Source organism: Eubalaena glacialis, chromosome 19 (genome assembly GCF_028564815.1).
Source record: "Eubalaena glacialis isolate mEubGla1 chromosome 19, mEubGla1.1.hap2.+ XY, whole genome shotgun sequence".
Classification (NCBI taxonomy): domain Eukaryota; kingdom Metazoa; phylum Chordata; class Mammalia; order Artiodactyla; family Balaenidae; genus Eubalaena; species Eubalaena glacialis.
Window position 1 is genome coordinate 12,129,746 of NC_083734.1, and position 23,332 is coordinate 12,153,077.

General features: G+C 46.5%; 5 protein-coding genes across 10 annotated transcripts in view; 2 read left to right on the forward strand and 3 right to left on the reverse strand.

Annotated features, from left to right (window-relative positions):
• The window catches only part of KIAA0753 (KIAA0753 ortholog), a 60,262-nt gene extending 55,543 nt beyond the window's left edge, over nucleotides 1-4,719 (reverse strand). For 4 of the 6 annotated variants that reach the window (XM_061175021.1, XM_061175018.1, XM_061175024.1 and 1 more), the window contains exon 1: nucleotides 472-1,269. The gene's annotated coding sequence lies outside the window, so the exon portion shown is untranslated. Of the gene's footprint in view, nucleotides 1-471; nucleotides 1,270-4,126; nucleotides 4,171-4,643 lie in introns of those variants that run through there. The other 2 variants (XM_061175019.1, XM_061175020.1) reach the window with 2 other exon arrangements.
• Nucleotides 1,361-4,440, reverse strand: LOC133079512 (collagen alpha-1(I) chain). Its single transcript, XM_061175017.1, has one exon. It carries the CDS (start codon nucleotides 4,325-4,327, stop codon nucleotides 1,361-1,363), a length of 2,967 nt encoding a protein of 988 aa, XP_061031000.1. The 5' UTR covers nucleotides 4,328-4,440.
• Nucleotides 4,720-4,995: 276 nt separating the features above from the next.
• TXNDC17 (thioredoxin domain containing 17) lies at nucleotides 4,996-7,213 on the forward strand. The gene is made up of 4 exons (XM_061175035.1): nucleotides 4,996-5,239; nucleotides 5,811-5,892; nucleotides 6,324-6,399; nucleotides 7,032-7,213. Exons 1-4 carry the CDS (start codon nucleotides 5,095-5,097, stop codon nucleotides 7,098-7,100), a joined length of 372 nt encoding a protein of 123 aa, XP_061031018.1. The 5' UTR covers nucleotides 4,996-5,094; the 3' UTR covers nucleotides 7,101-7,213.
• On the reverse strand, nucleotides 6,142-14,943 carry MED31 (mediator complex subunit 31). Its single transcript, XM_061175033.1, has 4 exons — nucleotides 14,826-14,943; nucleotides 13,854-13,931; nucleotides 13,269-13,365; nucleotides 6,142-8,704 (listed from the first exon to the last, which is right to left on the reverse strand). Exons 1-4 carry the CDS (start codon nucleotides 14,851-14,853, stop codon nucleotides 8,512-8,514), a joined length of 396 nt encoding a protein of 131 aa, XP_061031016.1. The 5' UTR covers nucleotides 14,854-14,943; the 3' UTR covers nucleotides 6,142-8,511.
• Nucleotides 14,944-15,066: 123 nt separating this feature from the next.
• On the forward strand, nucleotides 15,067-22,165 carry C19H17orf100 (chromosome 19 C17orf100 homolog). The gene is given in 2 exon segments (XM_061175034.1): nucleotides 15,067-16,011; nucleotides 21,916-22,165. A coding segment is annotated over 1 exon segment (378 nt). The 5' UTR covers nucleotides 15,067-15,309; the 3' UTR covers nucleotides 15,688-16,011; nucleotides 21,916-22,165.
• The last annotated feature ends 1,167 nt before the right edge of the window (nucleotides 22,166-23,332 follow it).

Consider the following 23,332-nt stretch of genomic DNA (forward strand, 5'->3'; position numbering starts at 1 on the left):
ACTAGCTTAATGACTATCTCTTGAGCCCTTTTCGTTCCAAATTTCACATCTCAAAGGTCGCCTATAAGACGTTATTCCGAAAACAGAGCTCTGCTATGGCCAACAAGCACTTTCCCAGAAGGAAGTTTTACGGATATACAGCCTACATTAATAAATCCTAACTACTAACCAAAAAGCAGTACGCTTCACTCTTCTAGGTAGCTCAAAAGGACATAACTCTGAATGACTCTAAGTAAACCTGTGGCATCAGAGTACGTAGACTGACGCCAGAAACTGCCATTAACTAGCTGAATGACCTCTGTACATCTTCAATTTCCCCCAAACTCCCCCCACCCTATATGCACATACAGTGTCTAACAGATGAGAGTGTTTGGTAAACTACACACGCATCAGTGCCTCTCCCTATTCTGAATGCCTCCTCATATGCACTACTGCCCCTGCACTCACACACTTGCTCATGTCGTTATTTACCTATTTCACAGGTATCTGTCTCATCTTCCCAGCTAGACAAGGTTCCTGGAGGGTTAGGGCCTTGTCTTGCTCTTCTCTGAGATTCCCCACAACAGTGTTTTGAGCATAGTGGACAATTTAACTCAACATTTGTCGAATTAAGCAGATCTTCCATAAACCAACTAGTGTTAACTGCATGGGGGAGCTTGTCCTCTCAAAGAATCCCATAGGAACTCAACTGGGAAATTCAGGTTTTTTTAAGAGATCCCTAATTTAAGCTTTTGAATAAACTCAAGGATTGTAGACTGGATTTGCTTAAAGACTGACACATCTGTAGAAGTATAAAGATTCCTTATTTCTAAGGCTGTAGAGACATGATCAAAAGCAAAGATGGGAGGAGGCACCCGAGTGAGGCAATCCCAACTGGCTTGACATCTCCACAGTCCAGGGGCCGGAGCCGCAGAATGAAGGAGCCTGCAGAATTGGGGCCTGGGCATCTGCGGCTTGTATGTGGTCAGTACTTTCCCCTGGATGCCAAAGGCCTAACAGTCCGTTCTCCAACAGGAAGAAACTAGGTGATCCCCACAGTTCCAGGATACCTCGAGTGATGCTACACACACACACAAGCACATACACACACAAAGTCCAGGGACACCCACCCCGAACCGTTCCCCTATACAAAGTCCTGGGACACCCCTCTCCTTGCAACCTGTCCCTTTCCCATTGTGCCCGGAAACCTCCCAATGTGTTATCCCATATACGGTGAGGCATCTCCACAAAGTCTCTCTCTCCCCCATCCTGAGACACCCTTACGGCCTGTGCCTTCATCCATAACCCAGAACAAATCTCCCCCCCAACCTGTTCCCTCCCAAAGAGCCCCCAGGGTCCCCCAACTTGTTCCCTATATATACTACTGGAATGCACCCCTCAATCTGTCCTCCCCCTCACAATTTTCTCCCAAATTGTTCCCCCTCCCTCTGATTCTAGACCCTCCTGCAGCCTGTCTCCTCCCACCCTGCTGTGCATGATCTCTCAAGTGGCCAACACCTGTCTCCTCCCTTGAAACCGGAGGCACTTCCTCGGCTTCATTCACCCCCGCAGCCGTGCCTGTCCTGGACAGCCCTGGCATGCTCTCAGAGTCCGGTTCTTCCCCCGCAGACCTTGGGCAGCTCCATAACCTGGTCCCACGCCCACAGGTGTAAGACACCCACCCCGGCAGCCCCAGGACACTTCTACCTCCTGTCTCCCGCCCTGGAGCCCCGGGGCCCTCTGCGGACGGCCTCCTCCCCGCCGTGAGGCCGGAGACAGCCGCACTGGGTTCTTCTCCTGCCGACCCAGTCACCCACACTGCAGCAGGCCGGCGCCCCGCCGTGGGAACTCCTACAGCTGCAAGCACCCCCAAAGACAGAGGTACCCTCACAGCCCCAGGGATGGCTCCGTCGGCTCTCCTTCTCCATAGGCCTGCGACGCCTTCAGAGTCAGTCTCCCCGTCCGCAGGTCCTGAAGCCCTGACAGCAGTGGGCACCTCAGTCGCCTGTCCCCTTCCCCATACCCCTAAGCCATCCCCAGAGCTGGCATCACCCACCAGCGGCCCAGGGGCCCCAGCAGCTGTGGACACCCCTGCGGTCAGAGGTACTCCTGCAGTCTGTCCCCTCCCTGGCAAGCGTGAGAAACCCCCAGAGCCAGTCTCCACCCCCAGGGGACCAGGTACCCGAGGAGCCGTGGGCACCTCAGCAGCCACAGGAACCCTAGCACTCTGTCTCTTTCCCCATGATCCTGGGGAAGCCTCACAACCAGTATCCTCTCCCACAGACCACAGCTCCTGGGGAGCCATAGGTACCCCTGAAGCCAAGGGTATCCTGGCAGTACGAACCTCTCCCCACAGGTTCAAGTCATCCCTGGAGCCGCCTTCCTGACACACAGAGCCAGGCACCCACACAGCGGCAGGCACCCTGGCAGGTACGCTTCCAGACTCAGAGGTACACACAGCTATGGGCGCCCCTGCTGGGGCACTCCTGTGCTTGGACACACCTGCTGCCTCTGGCGACCCCACTGCCTCAGAGAGCCCCGCGGCCTGTCTTCTCATGCAGAGACATGAGGCATCCCCACAGACAGCCTCCTGATCCACAGACCCGGGTCCCCCTAAAGCTGCAGGCACCGGAGCCTCTTGCCCCCCCAGAGCCCGCCTCCTTTCCCACAGACTCAAGACATTCCCACCGCAGGTCTCCTCCCTGACAGCCCCCGGCACTGCATCAGCCGGGGGCACCCCCAGAGCCTGCTGCCTAGCCCACAGGCCTGTAACACCACCGCCGCTAGCCCGTTCTCCCACGGCTCCCGCTACCACCGGAGCCTGGGACACCCTCACAGGCTGTTCCATTCCCCACGGACCCTGGACACTCCCACAGCCTGTCTCTGGCCCCAGAGCCCTAGGTACTCCCATAGCCTGTCCTATGTCCCACAGGCCTGGAGCGCCCCCAGGACCTGCCTCCTGCTCATCAGGACCAGACACCTCTGCAGGCTGTGCAGCTTCCCGGGACCCAGAGTCGCCCCCAGAGCCTGTCTCCACCCACACAGCCTGCCCCCTCTCCCCAAATCCTGGCTCACCCCGACATCTCGTTCCCGCTCCAATCGCACAAGGCACCCCTATGGGCTGTCCGGTGCCCCACAGGCCAGGGAGAAGCCCGGCGTCTGTCTCCTCCACGGCTTGTCTCCTCCGCCACGCGGCTGGGGCACCCACAGAGGGAGTTTCCTCCCGCGCAGCTCTGGGCACCCCTGCGGTTCGCCCCCTTCCCCCTAAGCCTGGGGTATCCCCAAAGACAGGCACCTGCGCTGCCTGCTCCCTCCCCCGCAGACCTGGAGCAGCCCCGCCGCCGGGCTCTCCCTCCACAGCTCTGGGTACCTCCACAGCCTCAGGCCACCCCACAGTGGCCCCGGGAACCCCCCCAGTCGGCCCTTTTCCCCAAGAGCCCAGGGCAACCCCATAGCCTATCCCCTCCACGGGCCCAGGCACCGCCACGGCTTGTCTTCTCCCCCACGGGTGTGGGGCAATCCCAGAACTTGCCTCCAGAGTCCCAGGCACAGCCACAGGTGGCATCCTCACAGCCTGGCCCTGCCCACACAAACCTGAGGCCCTCTCACAGCCTGCCCCTAGGTCCGGAGCTATGGCTACTCCTGCGGCCCGGGGGACTGTCCTGGCCTGTCCTTTCACCCATGGTCCGGTGAGACCACCACGGCTGGTCTCTACCCACGAAGCCCGTCCAGGAACCCCCCTTTCAACCGGCCCTTCTCCTGCAGGCACGGGATGGAGCTCGACTCTGCTTCCTTCCCCACATCCTGAAGCTGCCCTCATAGCCTGCACCTTCAACCACAGTTCCAGAATGCTCTCATGCCCCGTAGATCCCGGACAACCTTTTCTCTCACAGCCCCGGGGGCTCCTATAAGCCGTCTCCTCCTCCTCCCCAGTGCCAGTCACCCACACAGAGCCGACAGGCCCCACCACCTGGGGTTCCCCCACTGCCCCGTTCACCCACACAGTCCCAAGGTCCCTTGCAGCCTCCATCGAGCCTGCCGTGCCAGGTGTCCCCCCAGCCTCGTTCGCCCCGGCGGCCTGGGCTGTTCCCGCCGCAGGTCTTCTCCCCCATGGCCGCCGACAGTCCTGCAGCCTTTCCGCACTCACACAGCGCGTCCCCCGAACCGAGGACCTCGCCCGGCGCCTCCCTCCACGGCTTCGGGACGTCCCTGCACCCCGTCTCTTCTCCCACGGCCGCCGGACTCCGCGCCCGGACCTGCTGGGCCCCACGCAGCGGCCCGGCGTCTCCGCCGCTAGCTCGCCCCCGCGCAGCCCCGGCAAGACCCCTGGGCCAGCCGCCCCACTCATCGCTCCAGGACGACTCCCGCCTTCCCAGCGCAGCCCCGGGGCACTTTCTATCTCAGCACCGGCTCCCAGGGCGGCTCCACACACGCACTCACACACTCAGCTCCAGCCCTCGGAGCCTCCCTCCCAGCCCCCTACCCCCGCCCAGTCCCGGACGCCCGCCCCCCGGTCCCGGGGCCCCACTAAAGCCTCGGCAGGAGAAAAGGTAATTAGGCCCGACGAGCGGCAGGATCTGCGCTGGGTCAAAGTCTCCTCTCCCGCAGATCCATGACTCCTAACGCGGCTTCCCACAATCCCCCCAGCTCCGGCCAGAGCCCACCTGGTCTGGGGCGCGGCGCGCCTACCAGAAAGCGGGCTGGGGGCCGCGACTAGGCCTCGCTTCCGGCCGCTCGCCCAGTCGCCATGGCAACGGGCGCAGGGCGGCTTGGGAGCCGTTAAGGCTCCGGAGCCACCTAAGGGTTCAGGGGCTGCGTGGCGGCAGGTTTTGCAGCCACTGCACATAGGGCTGGGGCCGGGACCAGACAGGGGCAGAAGCCGGGGTTTCGGGGTGCAGCCAGCACTGAGAGACCTGAGAAGAGAGAACAGAATGACGGTGCGGAGGAGTTCTGGCCGTCAGAGGCTCCCGTAGCACTTCAGAGCCAGGCTGGCTCCCTCAAGCCCTGCCCAGCTCCCCGCCCACCCGGAAACAGCTTCGCCCCACCCCGCATGGAGCTCCTCCCAGCGGCGGTCGAACCCAAGACACCTCTAGCTTTCCAAGGCACGCTCTCCCGATGGCCCGCTACGAAGAGGTGAGCGTGTACGGCTACGAGGAGTTCACGCAGGCGGTGGAGCAGCACAGTGGCAAGACCATTTTCGCCTACTTTTCTGGTTCTAAGGACGCCGAAGGCAAAAGCTGGTGCCCCGACTGCGTGCAGGGTGAGGCCGGGACTCCGGGGCTGCAGCCCAGAGGAAGTGGCAGGAAGGCCGAGGCTATGGCCAGAGAGTGGGGTGGAGATGAAGCGGAGGGAGTCTTGCTCCCGGAGTCCCGCAGGGCGATCTGAGCTCTCATCTTGCCTTTTCCTACCCTGTTCCCGACTCCTCCTATTAAGTCCTTCCCGCCCCGCCAAGAGTGCTCTTCTACCATTCGACCCGGGTAATCTTGGAATCTAGTCCATTAGAACTTTTCACTTCCCCAATGTGATTAGTGTCTTACAGGAGACGTGAATTGGTCTCCTTATGATAAGTCAGCAAATATTTGTCTTTCATTGTTCTGGGCGCTGTGGCCTGGGGACAAATCAGGACTGAGAGTGGGTCCTTACCCTTAAAGTGGCTCTCAAAAATCAGAAAAAAACACGTGACTTCTGTTAATCTCCTCAGTTAACTGCACGATAAAGTCTGAGTACTTACCAAGACTGAGGGGAGAGGAGGGGAGGGGAGGGGAGAGGGACGCTGTTCATCAGTGCCTGATTGTAAAGTTGGTAATTATTTCTATCAACTTTTTAAAAAGCTGAACCGGTCGTACGAGAGGGGCTGAAGCATGTTGGTGAAGGATGTGTGTTCATCTACTGCCAAGTAGGAGAAAAACCTTAGTAAGTGGCAATGTGTACTCTATTTCCCAGACATGCACTAGACTCTTGCAAATTTAGGCGGGAAGGGTCTTGTGATTCAGGTTCCAAGTTCTAAGGTACAGTCGGATAAGTCAAGCAACTAGAAGATATTAAATACAAATTAAAAATTCGAACGTTCAGCCATTTGTATTAGGTAAGGGTAATTCAATAATTTGGCCTGATGTTAGTTCAGAACTTAATTGTCTTTATATTTATTTTATATCTTAGTACATATTCACTTAAATGAAAACTTTGCACAGGAGAATATATGTCGTAGACATCAAGGTTTTTAAAATGTTTACAACGAAAACAGTGTTTACTGAAAGACTGAAAGTGGGAATATATCAAATACCAAGCAGAATGTAAGAAACCAAGTAAATGTTTTTCATGATCACTTTCTCCTTCTGAAATAGTTGGAAAGATCCAAATAATGACTTCAGGAAAAAGTTGAAATTAACTGCAGTGCCTACACTACTTAAATATGGAACAGTGAGTATCTTTCTTTAACTGTGTTGGGGATACAGTTCACCCTATCAGAACTCTTTTAACTTGTTCTGGATTCAAATTTGAAAAGATCTTGACATTTCATCCCAAATATCACATTGCTCTTCAGAATGTATTCAAAAACACATGGCTGTCCATCCCTATGGCCTATCCCATAAGTTATTAATAATGAAAATATTAGGGTTTTTTTCATGCCTTTTAAAAGCCATTCTTATTTTAAAATTCTGTAAGCACTGTTGAAGAAAGCTGGTTAACATACAATTCCTTAAAACAGTGGCATCAGTAGTTGTTTTCGACTTAATCCATAATTCTGGATGAAAAGAAAGGGCATGTCCTCTAGTTTAGTCATGGCCCTGGGATCCTAAATTACAGAGTTAAAGGGAAGGGCTGACGCTGGGCTTCCTGTCTCCTGTTTTAGTCCACGGAGCCAAGTATTTTAATGATCCGCCTTAAGGTAAATATCTTAACTATTTCATAAAGCTTGTTACAACTAGTTAAGTTTCTGAATAGCATAATTTCTCTGTTCCAAGACTTGTGTCATTCAAGGTAGAACTCATTCCCCTCCTAATGACATTTTTGTAGCTGTGGGTTAAGATATGACTGTTGTTCTCTTACAGCCTCAAAAACTGGTAGAATCTGAGTGTCTTCAGGCCAACCTCGTGGAGATGTTGTTCTCTGAAGATTAAGATTTGATGATGGCAATTGTGTCTTTACTTCCTGATTTGCTCTAGTATAAAAGAATGTGCATACTTGCTTTGAATTCATGTTAGCAATAAGTAAATAAATAAATGATGTAAAAAAATTGGTACATGTCTAAACAATAGAGAGTGCTATTAAAATGCTCATGAACCCTCAGTTTGCTTTAATATATGGGTATTTTTAAGCTACCATAGGTAAAATAAGTCTTCAGGAGTGGCAGTAATAGCACAAAGGAAGCTATTATTGAAGATGACAGAAATACCTAAAAGCCCCTAATAGTGCAGTAGACAGCTTCCAAATCTCTAAAGGAGTTAGGATCTTTTACCTTAAATTCCACGAATTTACAAAGAACTGTTATTCCTAAAACACCTTCTTTGGCTTTAGAATGTAGAACTTAACCTAACCACTGAAGGGAAGCACAGCACATCTAATCCAGCCTCTGCTTAATGCTGGCGGTTTTGTTACAGCTGTCTGAATATGCCTCACTACTTGGGATGAGGCGGGTGGCAGAGAGGTCAGAGACCATATAACCTAGTGATGGGAAGGACTCCAGCCTGTGAGTCAGTCTCACTGATTATCACTTACTAGCTGTGTAACCATTAACCTGTCTAAACCTCAGTTTCCTCCTTTATGAACATGGAGCGTTCTGAGGATAAAATGAGAATGCAACTAAGCACTTAACATTGTGCCTGGTTTGTGGTATCTGCCAAATAAAGGTCAGCTTTCCCAAATGAGCACAAGTATTCGAGGCTCCTCACCTTTGTTCTAGTCTTAAGGTCAAGAGTCCAATTAGTAGTTAAGCACCAATCTTCTCCCTGCCATTACCAGGTCAGTGACATACCAATGATTCTTCCTTAAAACTCAACTGCAAAGCAACTGGGGATACAGGTATGTCTCCTGCGCTGCAGAATTTAAGAACCTTTATGCGGTTCCTGCCGTCTGATGTAAAGAGGTCACTTACTCCACACCTCTCACTCTGTAGATGAAGGGCAGGATAGCTGATCTGAGGGACAGCAAGGTTCCAGGAGACAGACTTGTCCCAGGCCCCACTGTACATGAAAACAGAGCTCGGCTTAGAGTTTGGGATATTCGGTGGCCCTCCCCTTACCTCGCCCCCCACTGCCTTAAATTGGTCTGAAGCACCTAACATTTCTATTCTTACTCAGCTGACTGTTAAATACTAATAAAAGCTTACAAATCCACAGGGAAATCAAAGTAAAACAATTCTGGTTTAACAGAAATGATCTGTTAACAAGAAAAAGTTAGTTCAATTAAATAGCACACTAACGGTTCTAGGTGCTACCACGATAAAGGTACACAGGAAGAGTCTTTTTTTGTCGTCACTGCACAAAAGCAATAGGTACATGTCTTAGGAGCGTCTGGTCCGGATCCAGCTGTTCACTTTCCCGAAGCGTTGTGCTGCTGCTGCTGCTCCGCCAGGGCCTGCTGGAGGCGCATGCGCTTCCGAGAATAGTGCTGCCAGTGCAGAATTTGCTGCTCGTCAATAAATTTCGCACACTGAGCATTCACCAGCTCCTTACGGAAGTGTTCGTACTGGAGCAGTTCTAACATGTGTAAACACTGAGGGTACCTGGGGTTAAGTCTGTAAGTTAGTGATCGACATAACGTAATAATACCACGCTCTAGTTCAGTTAGTTACTCACCTAAAAACGATCTTGCAGCCTACCATTTCTGTAACATTAATTTAGTATACTTTGCTAGTACAGTTCTTTTTTTTCCTGCTTATGCATCAAAAGTCAGCAAAATTTTCAAAAGTGAGAAAACTTAAGTTCAGAAAGATTAAATAACTTGCCTAAGACCACACAGTAACTGGTAAACGGAGTCAACATGGGGGGACAAAGCATGCTATTCTCTTCTGGTGGTTTCCAAGGGGAGGAACACGAACACTTTTTATTTCAGTAATTAATTGTGTGTTTAATTAATACCTACTGGTTTTCCATAAACAATGATAAGACAACTTTTATTTTAAAACTGAGTCAATCTCAGAAAGAACCAAGCACAAATGCTGTATCCTAGTTTTCCATAGGGATATAACAATTCTGAAACTAAGTACATATACTCTAAGGTTGAGCAAATACGTAAGTAAATATGCTGCAGATAGAAAGCCAAATTTCTGGCTCTCAGAAAAAGAGTTTCAGATAAGGAAGGGGGAAGGCTAGAATGAATACTGTTACTGAGTTGGAATTGAAAACAGTATGAACTCATGGCTTTGAATATATATATATATACACATACACACACAGATATAGAAATAGATATTTATATACACACACAATTTCTAGCTTTGTGTGTTGAGAGGGCCTAGAAGCAATGACACCAATGCGCACACTGAGTGCCCAGATCATGGGTTTTATATAGAATTATCCAAGGTTGGTTGCAGACATGGCTGATTCTAAGGCTAACAGAGGGAAAGTACAAGATGAGCCTGGAATATTATGTAGTGCCAGAAAGAAAAATGCTCAAAAAATTATAGGGATATGTCAAAAGTACTCAGGAGCCAATGTGAAGGGGCTCCCACTGGCTGTATCTGGGATCAAGAAGGTACATAATTATAACCCACAAGATAAAGAATCCAAGAGTCCATGTTGATGTAACTTTTTTAAATGAATAAATAAATCAGGAACAAGGAAATGTTCCTTCCTTACAACTGAATACCAACTAATAAATGAATAAAGAATGATGAAATTAGAAAATCACCACAGTAAAAATTGTTTCAAGCAAGTATCTTCCATAGATGCTAAAGTTAGGTAAAAGAATGAAATATGAAACGATATTTACATAGTCTCAAAGTATTCCCTCACAAAATACGTATTAAATACAAAAGGAAAAATAGTAACTTGATTCAGAGAAAAGTGGCAGCCACCACCTCAACCAAGTGGTCAAAATTAATATCACCAGTAGAGGGACAAATTGACATCCTATGACTCCTGATATACCAAGAAGGATATAACATCACTTCTGTGTCACACTTACGGGGGGAAAAAAAAAAGAAGACTGATGAACTCAGATTAATGGAGACTAAGACATGACAACAAAATGCAGCATCTGAGCCTAGACTGGACACTGCCCCAGACACAGGACATTAGTGATACAGCTGGCAAAATGTGAATGAGGTCTGCTGGTTAGATAACAAGATCAGATGATATATCAATGTTAATGTTCTGATTTTGATCACTGTACTATGATTATATAAGAGGTTTGCATTTAGAATATCTGGGGGAAGACTATACAGGAATTCTTCTTACTGTTTTTCCATTTGTTTTTAAGTAAAACTATTTCAAATAGAAAAGACATAAAATTTAAATGAGTCAATTAAAAAACAGTAAGTCTTACAGGGAGTACACAGATAGAGCCAAAATTGTACAAGTGGTATACAAATGACTAAAGTTTGGGGACAGTACACTACAGCAGTGCTTCTCAAATTTTAATGCACACATGAATCACTTCTTAAAATGCAGACTCTGATTCAGGAAGTCTGGGGTGGAGCCTGAGGACTGCATTTCTAACAAGCTCCCAAGTGATACCAATGTTGCTGGTCTGAGGACCACATTGAGTAGCAGGGCCCTACACCTTGTTGTTCTTATTACACATTTGCTTCCTATACTCCAAAGATACATAGTTGCTTGTAATTGTCAGCAGCTAAGCCTGGAAAGCCCTACTCACACCTAACCTGGCTATTTCCTTTTCATGAGGACATTGTTGGTAGTTAAAAAGACCTAGGTTTGAAACCAGCTCTGCTATTCTCCAGCTGGGTAGCCTCAAACAAAGTACTTAAACTCCCTTAAGGTTTAGTTTCTTCAACTGTAAAATAAGTTAATGTGACGACCAAGAGAATGGTCTTCAAGTAGCATTTAGTCAGTAACTGGAACTTAGACACACAGCGACCATTTATCAGACTTGTAGAGACAATGCTCAGAATACATTACATGACAAAATAAGGAATTATAAATATGTTAATAGGCTACAATTATAGCATTAACCAACAAGATGAAATAGAAGAGGTACAAAAGGAAAGTTTTGCAATTAGATTTTTAAAAAATAAATAAGAAATAAATGGAGAACTAAACTAATAGCATTGATGAAAATAAGAACTGAAAGATTTTAGTTGACATAAAGCTCCCAGCAAGTCAACAATATGAATCCTTGCCCCCTCATTCCCTGCCCCCCCAAAAAAGGTAATGTAAACTTAAGTTGAACAAATAGAAGTATAATGTACATATGAAGAAAAAAAAGCTATTTGGTCCACTGTACCCTGACATCTGAAGGCCTGTGTTTAGCTCTTGGCTGAAAAACATAAGGCCTAAGTGCAAAATATCCAAAGGTGGGCACATGAGAAACGGCTGAAGGTAGGTGAGAAAAAAAGATGTAAGAGATAAATTATAGTTGCAAGTCGTGGCTATTAGTAAAATGGTGGAAACTGTCTAGAAGAGGCAGCTGCTCCTCTGCTCTAGCCAGTGGTTGACCTGGGAGAACAAAGACCTGGGGTTACCAGATCTTCCAGAATTTTAAAGAGTAGCTAGAAATCTGGATTAAAATATGAAACTTTCTAATCTTCAAATGTTGGCAACTATTAAATGAAAACCTTGCAGAAATGAAATAGGGGTTAATTTGCAACCTCTCTTGAATTTAAATATCTGAATGGCTGTTCCTCAAGAGGGCATAGATTGGTTCTGGATTAATTCAGGGACAAAACTCAACATGGGTTGAAGTTACATGTAGGTATATCATATTATAATACAAGGAAGAACTTTCTAGCATCTAGCTAACAGTGGAATTGGTTGTCCCTGAATGGAGTAGTATGTGCTCACTGGAAACCTCCAGCCAGCATGTAGATGACCATCTCAGCAATGTTGTGGGTGAAACTGAACTTGATGGTATCTAGGGCTCATTGTCCAACACTGAGTCTCTAAGTCTACATACATACAACATGTTGCAATCTAATAAAAAAAGTCTTTTCTCTGGATTATTAAATGAATAAGTGGTTCTTTATAAAGGGCCAGTAAGGGTGCCAAGGGTCCTGCAAGCTACAGGAGGATGTGGGCTTCATACATCCTCCTTGTTATAAGACACAGATCAGAAAAGCAGGAGTACAAGTTTGAAACATTTTCCTCTCAAACTTGTGTTTGTTTAGGAAAAAAAAGACTAAAAGTTTCACCATTGCTTTTTGACTACCTAGTTAAGACAAAGCACAGGTGGGAATTCACGGTTTATTTTTTACCATTAAAAAGGAATACGTTCAGGGACTTCCCTGGCAGTCCGGTGGTTAAGACTCCACGCTCCCAATGCAGGGGGCCCGGGTTCAATCCCTGGTCAGGGAACTAGATCCCGCATGCTACAACTAAGACCTGGCGCAGCCAAATAAATCAATAAATATATATTTTTTTAAAATGTAAGCTATAGCACTACTGCAAATTAGCAGAATTAAAAAAAAAAAAAGGTATAAGTTCGTGATTATAGTATGCTCCTTGCAATTCATAAGCCTTAAAACGAAAGCATCTATTGCACAACTTGAATAATAAATACATATATTTATTATGTAAAATATATAAAATAAAATAAGCAGCTACTAAGACTCGGGTAAGGCTACCTCCTCTAGAAAACCTTCCTTACAAGTAAGTACCCCTTTCTATGGTCTTTCACGTTCAGGCTATGGCTATGTCATTGCATACATAGACTGTGGGTTCCTTGGGGTCAGAAACCCAGTGAGATGGAGTGAGTGGTATAAGATAAGGTCAGACAAGAGAGGGCTAGATCATATAGGTCTTTAGCTCGAGAAAAGAGACTAGATTTTCTTCTGCATGCAATGAGAAGCAACTGAAGAGTTCTAATGGAATGCTGTGATTTATATTTTTAAGATACCAAGTTGGCTTCTGTGTAGAAAATGGTTCTGCTTTGTTTGGCCTGGGGGTGGGGGATGGTGGGGAGAAAGCAGGGATACTGGTGAGTATATTACTGAAATAATCCAAGTAAAGTTAGAGATCAGTGTGTCTCGTGTTAAAATGGAGACAACTAAAAGAAGTGCAGAGATTCAAAATATATTTTTTCCAATGTGAAACTAAGAAGTCTATTAAATATCAGTGCTTTGGAGTATAATAAAGTACACACATATTTAGGACTATAAAAATTAAACTTACTTTAGATACTTGGCATATTCTGGTTCTTTCCAGTAAAGCAAGTACTTAAGATAATTAACAAAAGCTTTGTCTTTGAAGTAACCTCTTTGGGCAAGAACTGAAAGGCATAAAAAAAAAAAAAAAAATACACCTGTAGAGCAAATCAATCCTTGGACTACTGATTTGTGACTCCTAACATAAAAGTAAAGAATTTACTTACATAACATCCCCACCACCAACACTCGTTGAATTCACAACAGAAGTCCCAGTTTGCTCAATTATATATATACCAATATAAGTGTAGTGATAATTCTGTTCAATTGAGAATGTACAAAAGTAGATATTAAAGTCATCCCTCAAATCCACAGGGGACTGGTTCTAAGAGACCCCAGAGACACCAAAACCCACAGATGCTCAAGTCTCATATAAAATAACATAGCGCAATGACAATGACAGTATTGCCACCCTCCGAATGGGAAGATTCAACCAACTGCAGCTGAATCCGAGGATACAAAGGGCCAACTATGAATTGGAACTATGAATTGCAACTCTTCTATCAGAAATTATAAATAGCTACTCAATTCAATGAGGTGCTCAACAACTTACAGTTAAGGTAATTTGGGTTGGCTAAACACTGCACAAATTCCAACTCCAACTGAAACCGAAGTCGATTTCCAGCATCATCTAGGAGAGAAGATAGCAAAAATCATCCAAAATAAACGTCACCGTATACAATACTGATTTGTAGAAAGAAAACAGCAGTAAAGAAACCTGACTAATGATGAGATACGTTTCTACATAAAGAAGGGCATGTGAATGTTTTCCTAAACTGGGCGAGGGAGGAGAAAAACCTTCCTTAGAAGTCTAAGGAAAGCAAAGCCCTGATTAAAAGGAATGTTTAATCAGGAATGAATGAATTCTCTAATGTTAAAGACAAGTTATCAAAGAAAACAGAATCACACACGGGGCAGAACATTTATCACTCGTGAGCCACTACGCTGGGATTTTAACATTTTAACATTGACCACTGTTGCGGTAAGTTGCGGTAACTGTGCCTTGCCTTATTTTAATAATCCGTTAGAAGTTGTTAAGTGATTAAGCTAAGCAAAAACAAAGCAAACGCTAAACCTATCAAGAAAAGTTCAGAATGCAAGCTGAAAGAGACCACGGCGAGTACGCAAGATCAGGGAACGCGTGCTTCGGTGAGACGCGTCAGTGGCAAAATAATACACGAGTTTGTCGACGATATTTTAAACTTATGCAAGCTCATTTAAGACGCAGAAAACAAATCGAGGAAGCGGTTTATGATCCAAAATCTCTCCTTTAGCCTCGCCGGAAGCCGGTGGGGTCGGTGTCTGAATAACAAGTGAGGAGAAAGGATATACCAACAAAACAAACTCTGAAAAGGCCAAACTACCTTCGCCCTTCCAGACGCTAGAAGAGCCCTAGCCCCTCCCGGTCCGAACAATCACCTTGCGGGGAGTTAGGCCTGGAAGGCGAACCCGGGGAAGCGGGAGCAGGTGTCTGGGCCCAGGATAGTTCTATTTGCCAAAACGCACGGCTCGGAGCGCCACTCACCTGTCTCCATAGCGACGGGTGCTGCCATCACCAACAAAGAAGCTACGCAGCCAGCTGCCCGACACCGCGAACGGCGGGAGTGGCGGGGGAGGTGCCGGAAGCCGCGGCTCCCCCTTCCTGCCGCGGTGCAGTGTGGGATGCGGGAGGCGGGCAGAGACTCGCGCGGGGGCGGGCGGCTCCGCCCATCCCAGGCCCGCCCCGGCCCGCCCCGGCCCCGCCTCCCCCCGCGCGGGCTCCTGACAGGCTAGGGGGCGATGCGGGGGCTGACCTATCGCGGGGCCTAACCCAGGGTTTCAGAGGGGCCGTTACCAGCCCCCGCCAGGACCACTGTTCTGCACGTCCCTGTGTTGTGGGACCCTCGGCTCTCGCTGTGCCTGCGTCACAGTGCCATGTGATGTCACTCCTCACCGTGTGACGTAACCCGTCGAGGAGCGTGGGGCAATGGGGCGTCACGAGGCCTGCTTGGCTCCGTTACCCCCGTAAGATGGGCTCACCCCTTGGGGGAAAGCCCTTTCCGCCCCGGGCGGAGTCCGCCCGCTACGAGGAGGCGGCGACGGTCCGCGTGGAGCCCTCGTCCCACCGTGTGGAGACGTCCTCCCGTCAGGTGCGGAGGTCTTCCCGGCAGGTGGAGACTACGCAGCGCCGCAGCTAGGGGCGCTCCGTCTCCCCCTCTGGGAAACGGCTCCGTCGCGTCTTCGAGGTGTCCTACCAGCACGTGGAAACCGCCTCGCAGCGCACGGAGACGGCCTCCCGCCGCGTCAGGGCCTCGTCTCTGCGGGAGGAGACGTCTCTGCACCGCGTGGAGAGCCCGCCGCGGCGGGAGCAGCCGGCCGCTCGCCAAAATGTCCAAAAGGCCCGATGAAATGCTTCCTTCCTCCGGGCCACGAGAGGGCCATGGCCCTTGGCCAGGGCAGAATTGTCTCCAGTTCGCAGCCAGCCTGCTGCCAGGTGGACCGATCATCTTTGGTTTCCTGGAAACCGACCACAAATCAATTTAAGCAAGAGCCAAGCTGCGGTTTCGGGACTCAGCCAACATTCATTGACCCTGCTGCACCCTGGACCATCCTTTCCTGCCTTTGACCCAGTGAACTATTTTCACTTGAAGCCAGCACAAAAAGTTTTCGGGCCCTAGATATTGTATATATTGAGATGATGGACAAAGAGTCTGTTTGAACCTCTGAGGCAGGTGAGTTTTGGATTCTTAGCCCCTGAACGACCTTTGCTGCTTCAAATTTAGGGACAAGGAGCAAACTGAAGTCATGACCAGTGGAATGATTATATGCCTGCAGCAAACCTGAGGGGCAAGGAACAGACTTTCCTTAATTAATTAGTTGGCCTGCGTTTATGTTTCAAAATTGTTATTTTCTTTATGCCAAGCCCTTGTGCATTGTAGCCCGAGCCACACACATTTTAACATAGGTCAAATGTAGTTCAAAGTGAAACTACATCAACAGTCAAGAATAATCTTAGAAAGGAAACCTGACCTGTGATTTGAGGAGGTACCGGGGAGGAATATTTATTGAGCACCTACTCTGTGCCAGGTGTTATTTTAGCATTTGGGCTGTAGCAGTGAACAAGGCAAACAGGGTCCTGGCTCTTGGGGAGCTTACACTCTAGTGAAAAGGCAGACAACAAATGACAATAGAAAGTTTTCTATTGTGATTAGCATTATGAAGGAAATAAACAGGTAATGTGATAGAGAATGTAAGGGGGTTCTTTAGATGGGATGGTCAGGGAAGGCCTTGCTGATTAGGCAGCATTTGATCTGGGACTTGTATAGTGAACAATGAGCCATGCAAAGGTCTGGGGAGAGTGCATTTTAGGTAGAGGAATCAGCCAAGTCCAAGGGGTGAAGGGGAGCAAGCTTGGGCTGTTCAAGGAACAGAAAAAAGACCAGTGTGGCTGGAGCTTAGGGAGAGAGAGCGTTGTATGGAAGAGAGGATGTTAGAGAAGCAGGCAGTGGCCAGTTCATAGAGGGTCTTGAAAGCCACAATAAGGAGCTTGGGTTTTGTTCTAAGGTCAATGGGAAGACGCTGGAGGGTTTTCAGCAGGGGAGTGACATGATGCATTTTGCATTTAAAAAATATCCTGAAAAAAAAAAATCCTGTTTCCTGTGTGTAGGATGTAGGACAGTGGTTCTCAGGGGTGATTTTTATCCCCCAAGGGACATTTGGCAATGTCTAAAGACTTTTTTTTGTTTGTCACAATGGAGGGGGGGGCAGTTGCTACTGGCATCTAGTGAGTGGAGACCAGTGCCCAAGACAGCCCCCCTCCCCCAAGCAAAGGGAACTATGTTTGGACTAACACACTTAGTCCAAAATGTCAATAGTGTGAGGTTGCGAAACCCTGATGTGTAGGGGACCAGAGAGGAAACAGGAACTAGTTAGGAAGCTAATAGTGTGGTCCAGTAAGAGATGATAGTGGCTCATACTAGGGTGGCAGAAGTGGAGCTAGAGAAAAGCGCAGATTAGGGATGTGTTCTGGAAGCGGAGCTGACATGACTGATGGATATGGAAGGTGAGAGAAAGAGGAATAGAAGAATCAAGGATGACTTCTGAGTTTTGGCTTGAGCAGTTTGGTGTATGGTGGTGCCATTTACTAGGCTGAGAAATACTAGGGGAGGATTGGTTTAGGAGGAAAAATCAGTTCCATTTTGGCCGTATTGAGTTTCAGATGCCTATCAAATACCCAAGTGGAGTTGACTGCAAGCGGCTGGCTGCCATGAGAAAGGTGAGGATTGGAAATATAAAATGTAGGGTCATCAGTCCATATTTAAAGTATTTAAAGCCAGGGCACTGAGTGACAATCATCTGCCAGTCTGTCTCGCTCATTTTATGCCCATGAATGGATTAGAGCTCTTGTTCATCAGGGAGCACCAGCTGGCTAGACACCTCTCCCCCCTCTCACCCCCACAGGGTCTGGCTTGACCTACCTAACTTGTCCTTGCCTGTAGCCCTTTGGTAGCCACCAATAAGGGAGAAAGTTTGCACTAAAATGTGAGACAGATGCTTCTGAAAACTTGACTTACACTGCTCCTGGGAAGAGGGTTCTTAAAGGTGCAGAAGTTCAACTTTTTCGGGGGTTTTGTGTGTGGGGGTGTTTTGGAGGTTGTTGCATGGATATCAGTGTCCCAGGTTCTCACGGGATGGCTGAACAACTGAACTGATGTATAACAGTGGTTCTCGACTGGTGGCAGTTTTCCCCGCAGGGGACACTTAGCAACGTCTGGAGGCATTGTTGTCACAACTGTGGGGGTTGGATGCTACTGGCATCTAGTGGGTGGAGAGCAGGGATGCCACTACACATCCTACAACGCGCAGGGTCATCCCGCCACCCCATCCCCGGCGACAAAGAATCACTTGGCCCAAAATGTCAATAGTACCAACAGTGAAAAACCCTGAAGGTTCTAGCAGTTTGGAAAGCTAGAGCATGGTCCATTGGGGGAAGCACCCCACTTCATGACAGATTTGCTATGGGAAAAGGTTTAGAGGTAGTGGTCTCTGTCAAATGTCAGGGCAGGAACTGTCGGAGGGGAGAGATATGTGGCTTTTCGAGGAGACCTTACATCCCTGCTTTCAACCATGTATGATATTTATCCCAGGAGGAAAGGCGGTCCCATCTCGCAAGATGTAAAGACCTTGATTTTGTGGGGCCTCCTTGTGAGGTAGGGTACTCGCTGTTGGCAGGCACTGTGCTCAGTCAGTACCACGTTACCTCATTTAATCACAGGGGAGTGCACTGGGCCTCCCAGGCGGATAGGGGCTCAGGCCAGGGGAACGTTAGAACACCCCAGAGGCTACCCTAATGCTTCTGCCTCATAAAACTTCTGCTGTAGACTAACAGTTAGACTTCGGAATTTTAGGCTGAGCTTACCCATTCTTTGTAATGTGACAGACCGCGTGCATTATATGCACTCTCTTAAGTGTTTTTTAAGTGAACAAAGTAGTTACTTTTCTTTAACAATGTTCCTTATCAATGTTTTTATTACAAAAATGATAGGTGCTTAATGTAACAAATTAAATAATTCAAGATGTGTAAAGAAAAATTTAGTAATTTGTCCCTTTCCATTTCCATCCTCTGGAAATAATTCATGTCAGCAACTTGGTGTATATCCTTCTAGACCTTTCTGCATTAAGTGCTCCTAACCCCCTTCTTAGTCATACCTGGAAAAATGGTTGGAAGGTTACTGTGAAAAAGCCAAAGACTTGGTTTCTAGATGATTGATTCTCTTGGAAGGATATAGGATTCTGGTAGCTCTTTCTTTTTTTTACACTTGTTTCATAAGAAGGGTTTTTACCTAGGTTTCTTCCTCCCAGTTTCATGTACTCATATTTCCAAACTGAAATCCAAAGAGATACACGCAGAGCAAGAAAGTGTCAAAAAAGACAAGAGACATGAAAAAAAAGGATGTGACAAGATACTTGTCATATATACTGTATATCAGATTCCACAGCTTTAAAATGATCCTGTATGTTAAAGGAGCTTATATCTGTCATAATTTTTAAGGTACCTGCTGCATATGGTTAAGTGTGTGCTACCCATACTGTGTGTCATCATCCTTCCCACTTTGTCTTGGAAGCTCCAAAGGAGCACGGGTGCTTTTGTATCTGTGACATGGTATACAATCGCTAGCCCAACGTGTGTGCAGTGAAGAACGAAGAGCCGTGCTGTCCCTCTATTCCCAGCCAAGAAGGCGTCGCATGGCTCCCTCTACTAATCCGTTAGACTTACTGATCTAGGTAGTAGCCGTGACCTGCCTTCAGTTGTTGCCAACCAGGTTAGTTTGGAAAAACTAAGTACCTGTCAGCACCTGTCATTCTCATAATCCATTCATTTATATGTAAGCTGAGGGCAGCTTACAAAGTTCAGCATATGTATTTTCTGTCAGCTGTGTTGAAAATACTTGAAAGAATTCTGTTACTAGAACACTCTTTCCCCAGATCACATGAGCCATGGAAAGAATCAGGAGCCCATCCAGCAAGGTATTTGGGTCAAGGGCCCATCTAGATCTCCCAGGATTCCCGTTCCTCCATTCTTACCGCTGCTCCCATCCCAGCGTAGCTGGTACTTGACCCAGCCTCTAGGGGGTTCCACAAGCTGTTAGGCTGGAGAAACCGTTCACTGTTTAAAAACTTTTTTTCCGAACGGTTTATCTTCATGGTACAGATGGAAAAACTGAAGTCCATAGAAGCCAAAAGTAATTTGGCCAGGAGCAGAGGTGCTAGCAACCACTTTTGACTGCCTCCTAGGATGTTTTCTTTTGATAGCCAAATGAAGGTAGGTCTAGTGTCCTTAAATTTAATTTACAATGAGCATAATGGATCATACTAAAAATAGAAAAGGAAGAGAGACAGAAGTAACATTTACACGGAATTCTACAGAGCACTCTCATTCCTGTGAGACTCCAAAAACATTATTATTTTGAAGCTCTGTTATTAAGTGCGGAAACATTTAGCATCATCATGGCTTCTTGATAAATTGGCCCCTTTATCATTATGAAATAACCTTATCTCTGGTAATGTTCTTTGCTCTGAAATCTATCTATTTGATATTAATATAGCTGCTCTAGCTTTCTTTTGATTATTGTTAAGATGGTGCATCTTTTTCCAACCTATTTGTGTCTTTTTATTTAAAGTAGATTTGTTGTTAGTATTATAGTTGGATCTTGGTTGGTTTTTTTTTTTTTAATCCTAGTAATTTCTGCCTTTTACTTGGGAAGTTTAGACAATTTATATTTTCTGTAATTATTGATGTGGCTGGGTTTAAATCTACCATCTAGCTGTTTGTTTTATATTTGTTCCCTCTGGTCTTTGTTCCCTTTTCTCCTTTTTTTTTTTAAGACTAATTTAGTACTTTTAATTATTCCATTTTATCTCCTTTGTGGGCTTATTCACTCTTTTCATTTTAGTAGTTTCATGAGGATTTATATATACATTTTTTGACTTTTCATATTCTACCTTAACATGATATTATACTCCTTGACCCATAGTATAAGAATCTTACAAGAGTATACTTCTGTTTTTCTTGACTTATTTGCTATTGTTGTCATACATTTTACTTATACATGTTACAAATCCCACAGTACGTTGTTAACATATTTGCTTTAAACAGTCGATTGTCTTTTTTTTTTTAATTTTTTTACAGTTGGTCCTTGTTGGTTATCTATTTTAAATATTCAGTTGATTGTCTTTTGAAGAATTTTAAGTGATAACTTTTAAAAGCTCTATTTACTCACATAGTTAGCAGTTTTGATGCTCTCCACTCCTTTGTATAGATCCAGGTTTCCATCTGGTAGCATGTTCCTTCTGCTTAAAGGACTTCCTTAATCATTGCTTCTAGTGCAGCTTTGCTGGTGATGAATTCTTTTAGTTTTTATATGTCCAATAAAGTCTTGATTTTTCCCTCCTTTTTGAAATATATTTTGAAAATCATCAATGTAGTCTAATCCGTTTGTTTTACTTAATAAGGAAACTGAGGCACAGAGTGAGAACATCTTGCCAGTCACATGGCACTTAGCCTACCTGCAGTGGCACTGCCCCCACCGGTCTCTCAGAATAGCAAAGATTTTGCCACTGGAAACTCATTCATTTAGTTGTCAGTGGCCTGTCCACATTACCCTTTAAAGATACCAGGAGAAAGGGCTAAAGTAATTACATTGCTCTTTAGTGTGTCTTCGTTGATCAGATTCCTTTACCACATCCAGAGCCACTTCATCCATTAGGTGTGGCAGGCTATAACCCTACGGGTTGTGAACTTTGTAAGGGCCTGCCAAAACGGTTGAAGCTTGAAAAATTCATTGGCTTCAAAATACAAGAAGAAGAAAATAGCAAAATTGAAATTAATACGTGCCAATGTGCGCACATTGTAATATATGTGATAGGATACGGATCAGGACCTCCAAAAATAAGAATATCTAAGACCCAGGTCTTAAAATGGCTCTGCCAAGGTAACTATAAACTGATACCTGGACTCTGGTGAGATGACAGGGTAGGACCTCTCTCCAAAAGTGATAAGACTGGTAAGACTTTGGCCAGGGGCAGCCTAGAGATCTCAAGTTTCCTTTATTTTCTTTCTTCCCTCCTTTGACCAGACTGACCTTCCCACTGACTGAAAAACTAGACCTCGGATAAGTGAATTCACCCCTCTGGGCCTCACTGCCCCCACTGAAAAGGAGATGTTTGGACCAATCTTTAGATCTGTGATTCCCAAAGTGAGGAATGCAAACGTTGCTGGTGTGCAAGAGGATTTTAGGAGGTATGGAAACATTTTTTATTTTGGTAATTAAATATTTATTTCAGTGTGTATTAGATAGAAAAATATAACTAACCCTCAAACTTGTTATTTCACCAATATTTTACTTCAGCTATAGTAGGCATTTTTAAATGTTTAAATGAATTGATTTAAAGAAAAAATAATCAGATTCCATAAACAATCGGCCTTGGGTGGGGCCAGAAGTTTGAAAGCAATATGGAATACACTGACTGATGTTTGGGAAACAAGGCATTTAGTTCCTAAAGTGAATGTTTTTTGAACTCCCTGAGAAAGCCTGGGGCTGTGACATCAATTTAGTGGATTGTAATCAGCAATTTTCTTATTAATGAAATAAAAATAGAAAAATATAGAATATATCAGAGCGTTCACACATAGTGAAGGTAAGCATTGCTTTGTGAAACTTTTCTGTGTTGTCACAGTGTAAATATGTTAATACTGAGAGTTGCTGTCCAGAAAGTTGGAGAAAAGTGCGTCCTGTGAGGCCGTGCCCATCTTTGAGTTTGTGCCATGACAGACAGTGGACAGCAGAGGTCAGGCAATCCCCGCACGGCAGCGAAGGCTGATCCTTAGCCCAGCAGAAACCTCAAGGAAATGCCAAGCGGCACAGAGGCCTGAGGCCAGGCCTGAGATGACAATTGTTAACAGAAAGTCCAGCTCATTGGCGTTCAGGGGTGACCACTACTGAGAGCGACCAGAGCTCCACGAGCACCCTGGTCCCCCCCTACAGCGGGACACTCCAGGTGGCACCGCCGCAGCCACTTCCCGTCTTCCATCCCCAGATTGGATTCTCATCTCTGGACTTTCAAAACACCCTGGGGATGCTTCGGTGTCTAGTGTTTCTCAGACTAAGGCCCTGTGATTCAGGATTGGGCCCTAGCCGTGTTCATCTTGGAAAATCAAAGTATCTTCATGTTATGTGCCCACACTGATTTAAGGGAACACTCTCGTGTTTCACATTTCCTTCGCCTTGATTATTGGAGAGCACCCAGCACGCGTTGAGCACTCACTCTCCCCCAGGCACCGTTCAAAGCACTCCTGCTTTCCTCACAACTGCAGGAGGTAGATGAGAACACTGGGGCATAGAAAGGTTAAGTGATTTACCCCAGGTTACCAGCTAGGAAGAAGAGGAGCCAAGACCCACACCCAGGCTGGCTCCCCTACTTGTGCTCTTAACACTTGCGCTTGTGCTCTTAACCACTAGCTTTTGCTGACGAGAGAGGGCTAGAGAGCCTTCC

What these genes read in the sequence shown, in the direction of transcription:
- LOC133079512 (XM_061175017.1), bottom strand. Translation starts at nt 4,327, where the DNA reads ATGAGTGGGGCGGCTGGCCCAGGGGTCTTGCCGGGGCTGCGCGGGGGC.
- TXNDC17 (XM_061175035.1), top strand. Translation starts at nt 5,095, where the DNA reads ATGGCCCGCTACGAAGAGGTGAGCGTGTACGGCTACGAGGAGTTCACG. An exon ending in GTGCCCCGACTGCGTGCAGG is followed by an intron (nt 5,240 to 5,810) that starts GTGAGGCCGGGA and finishes CTTTTTAAAAAG; the next exon opens with CTGAACCGGTCGTACGAGAG. An exon ending in CAAGTAGGAGAAAAACCTTA is followed by an intron (nt 5,893 to 6,323) that starts GTAAGTGGCAAT and finishes CTTCTGAAATAG; the next exon opens with TTGGAAAGATCCAAATAATG.
- MED31 (XM_061175033.1), bottom strand. Translation starts at nt 14,853, where the DNA reads ATGGCAGCACCCGTCGCTATGGAGACAG. An exon ending in ACCCGTCGCTATGGAGACAG is followed by an intron (nt 13,932 to 14,825) that starts GTGAGTGGCGCT and finishes CTTCTCTCCTAG; the next exon opens with ATGATGCTGGAAATCGACTT. An exon ending in CAACCCAAATTACCTTAACT is followed by an intron (nt 13,366 to 13,853) that starts GTAAGTTGTTGA and finishes TATGCCTTTCAG; the next exon opens with TTCTTGCCCAAAGAGGTTAC.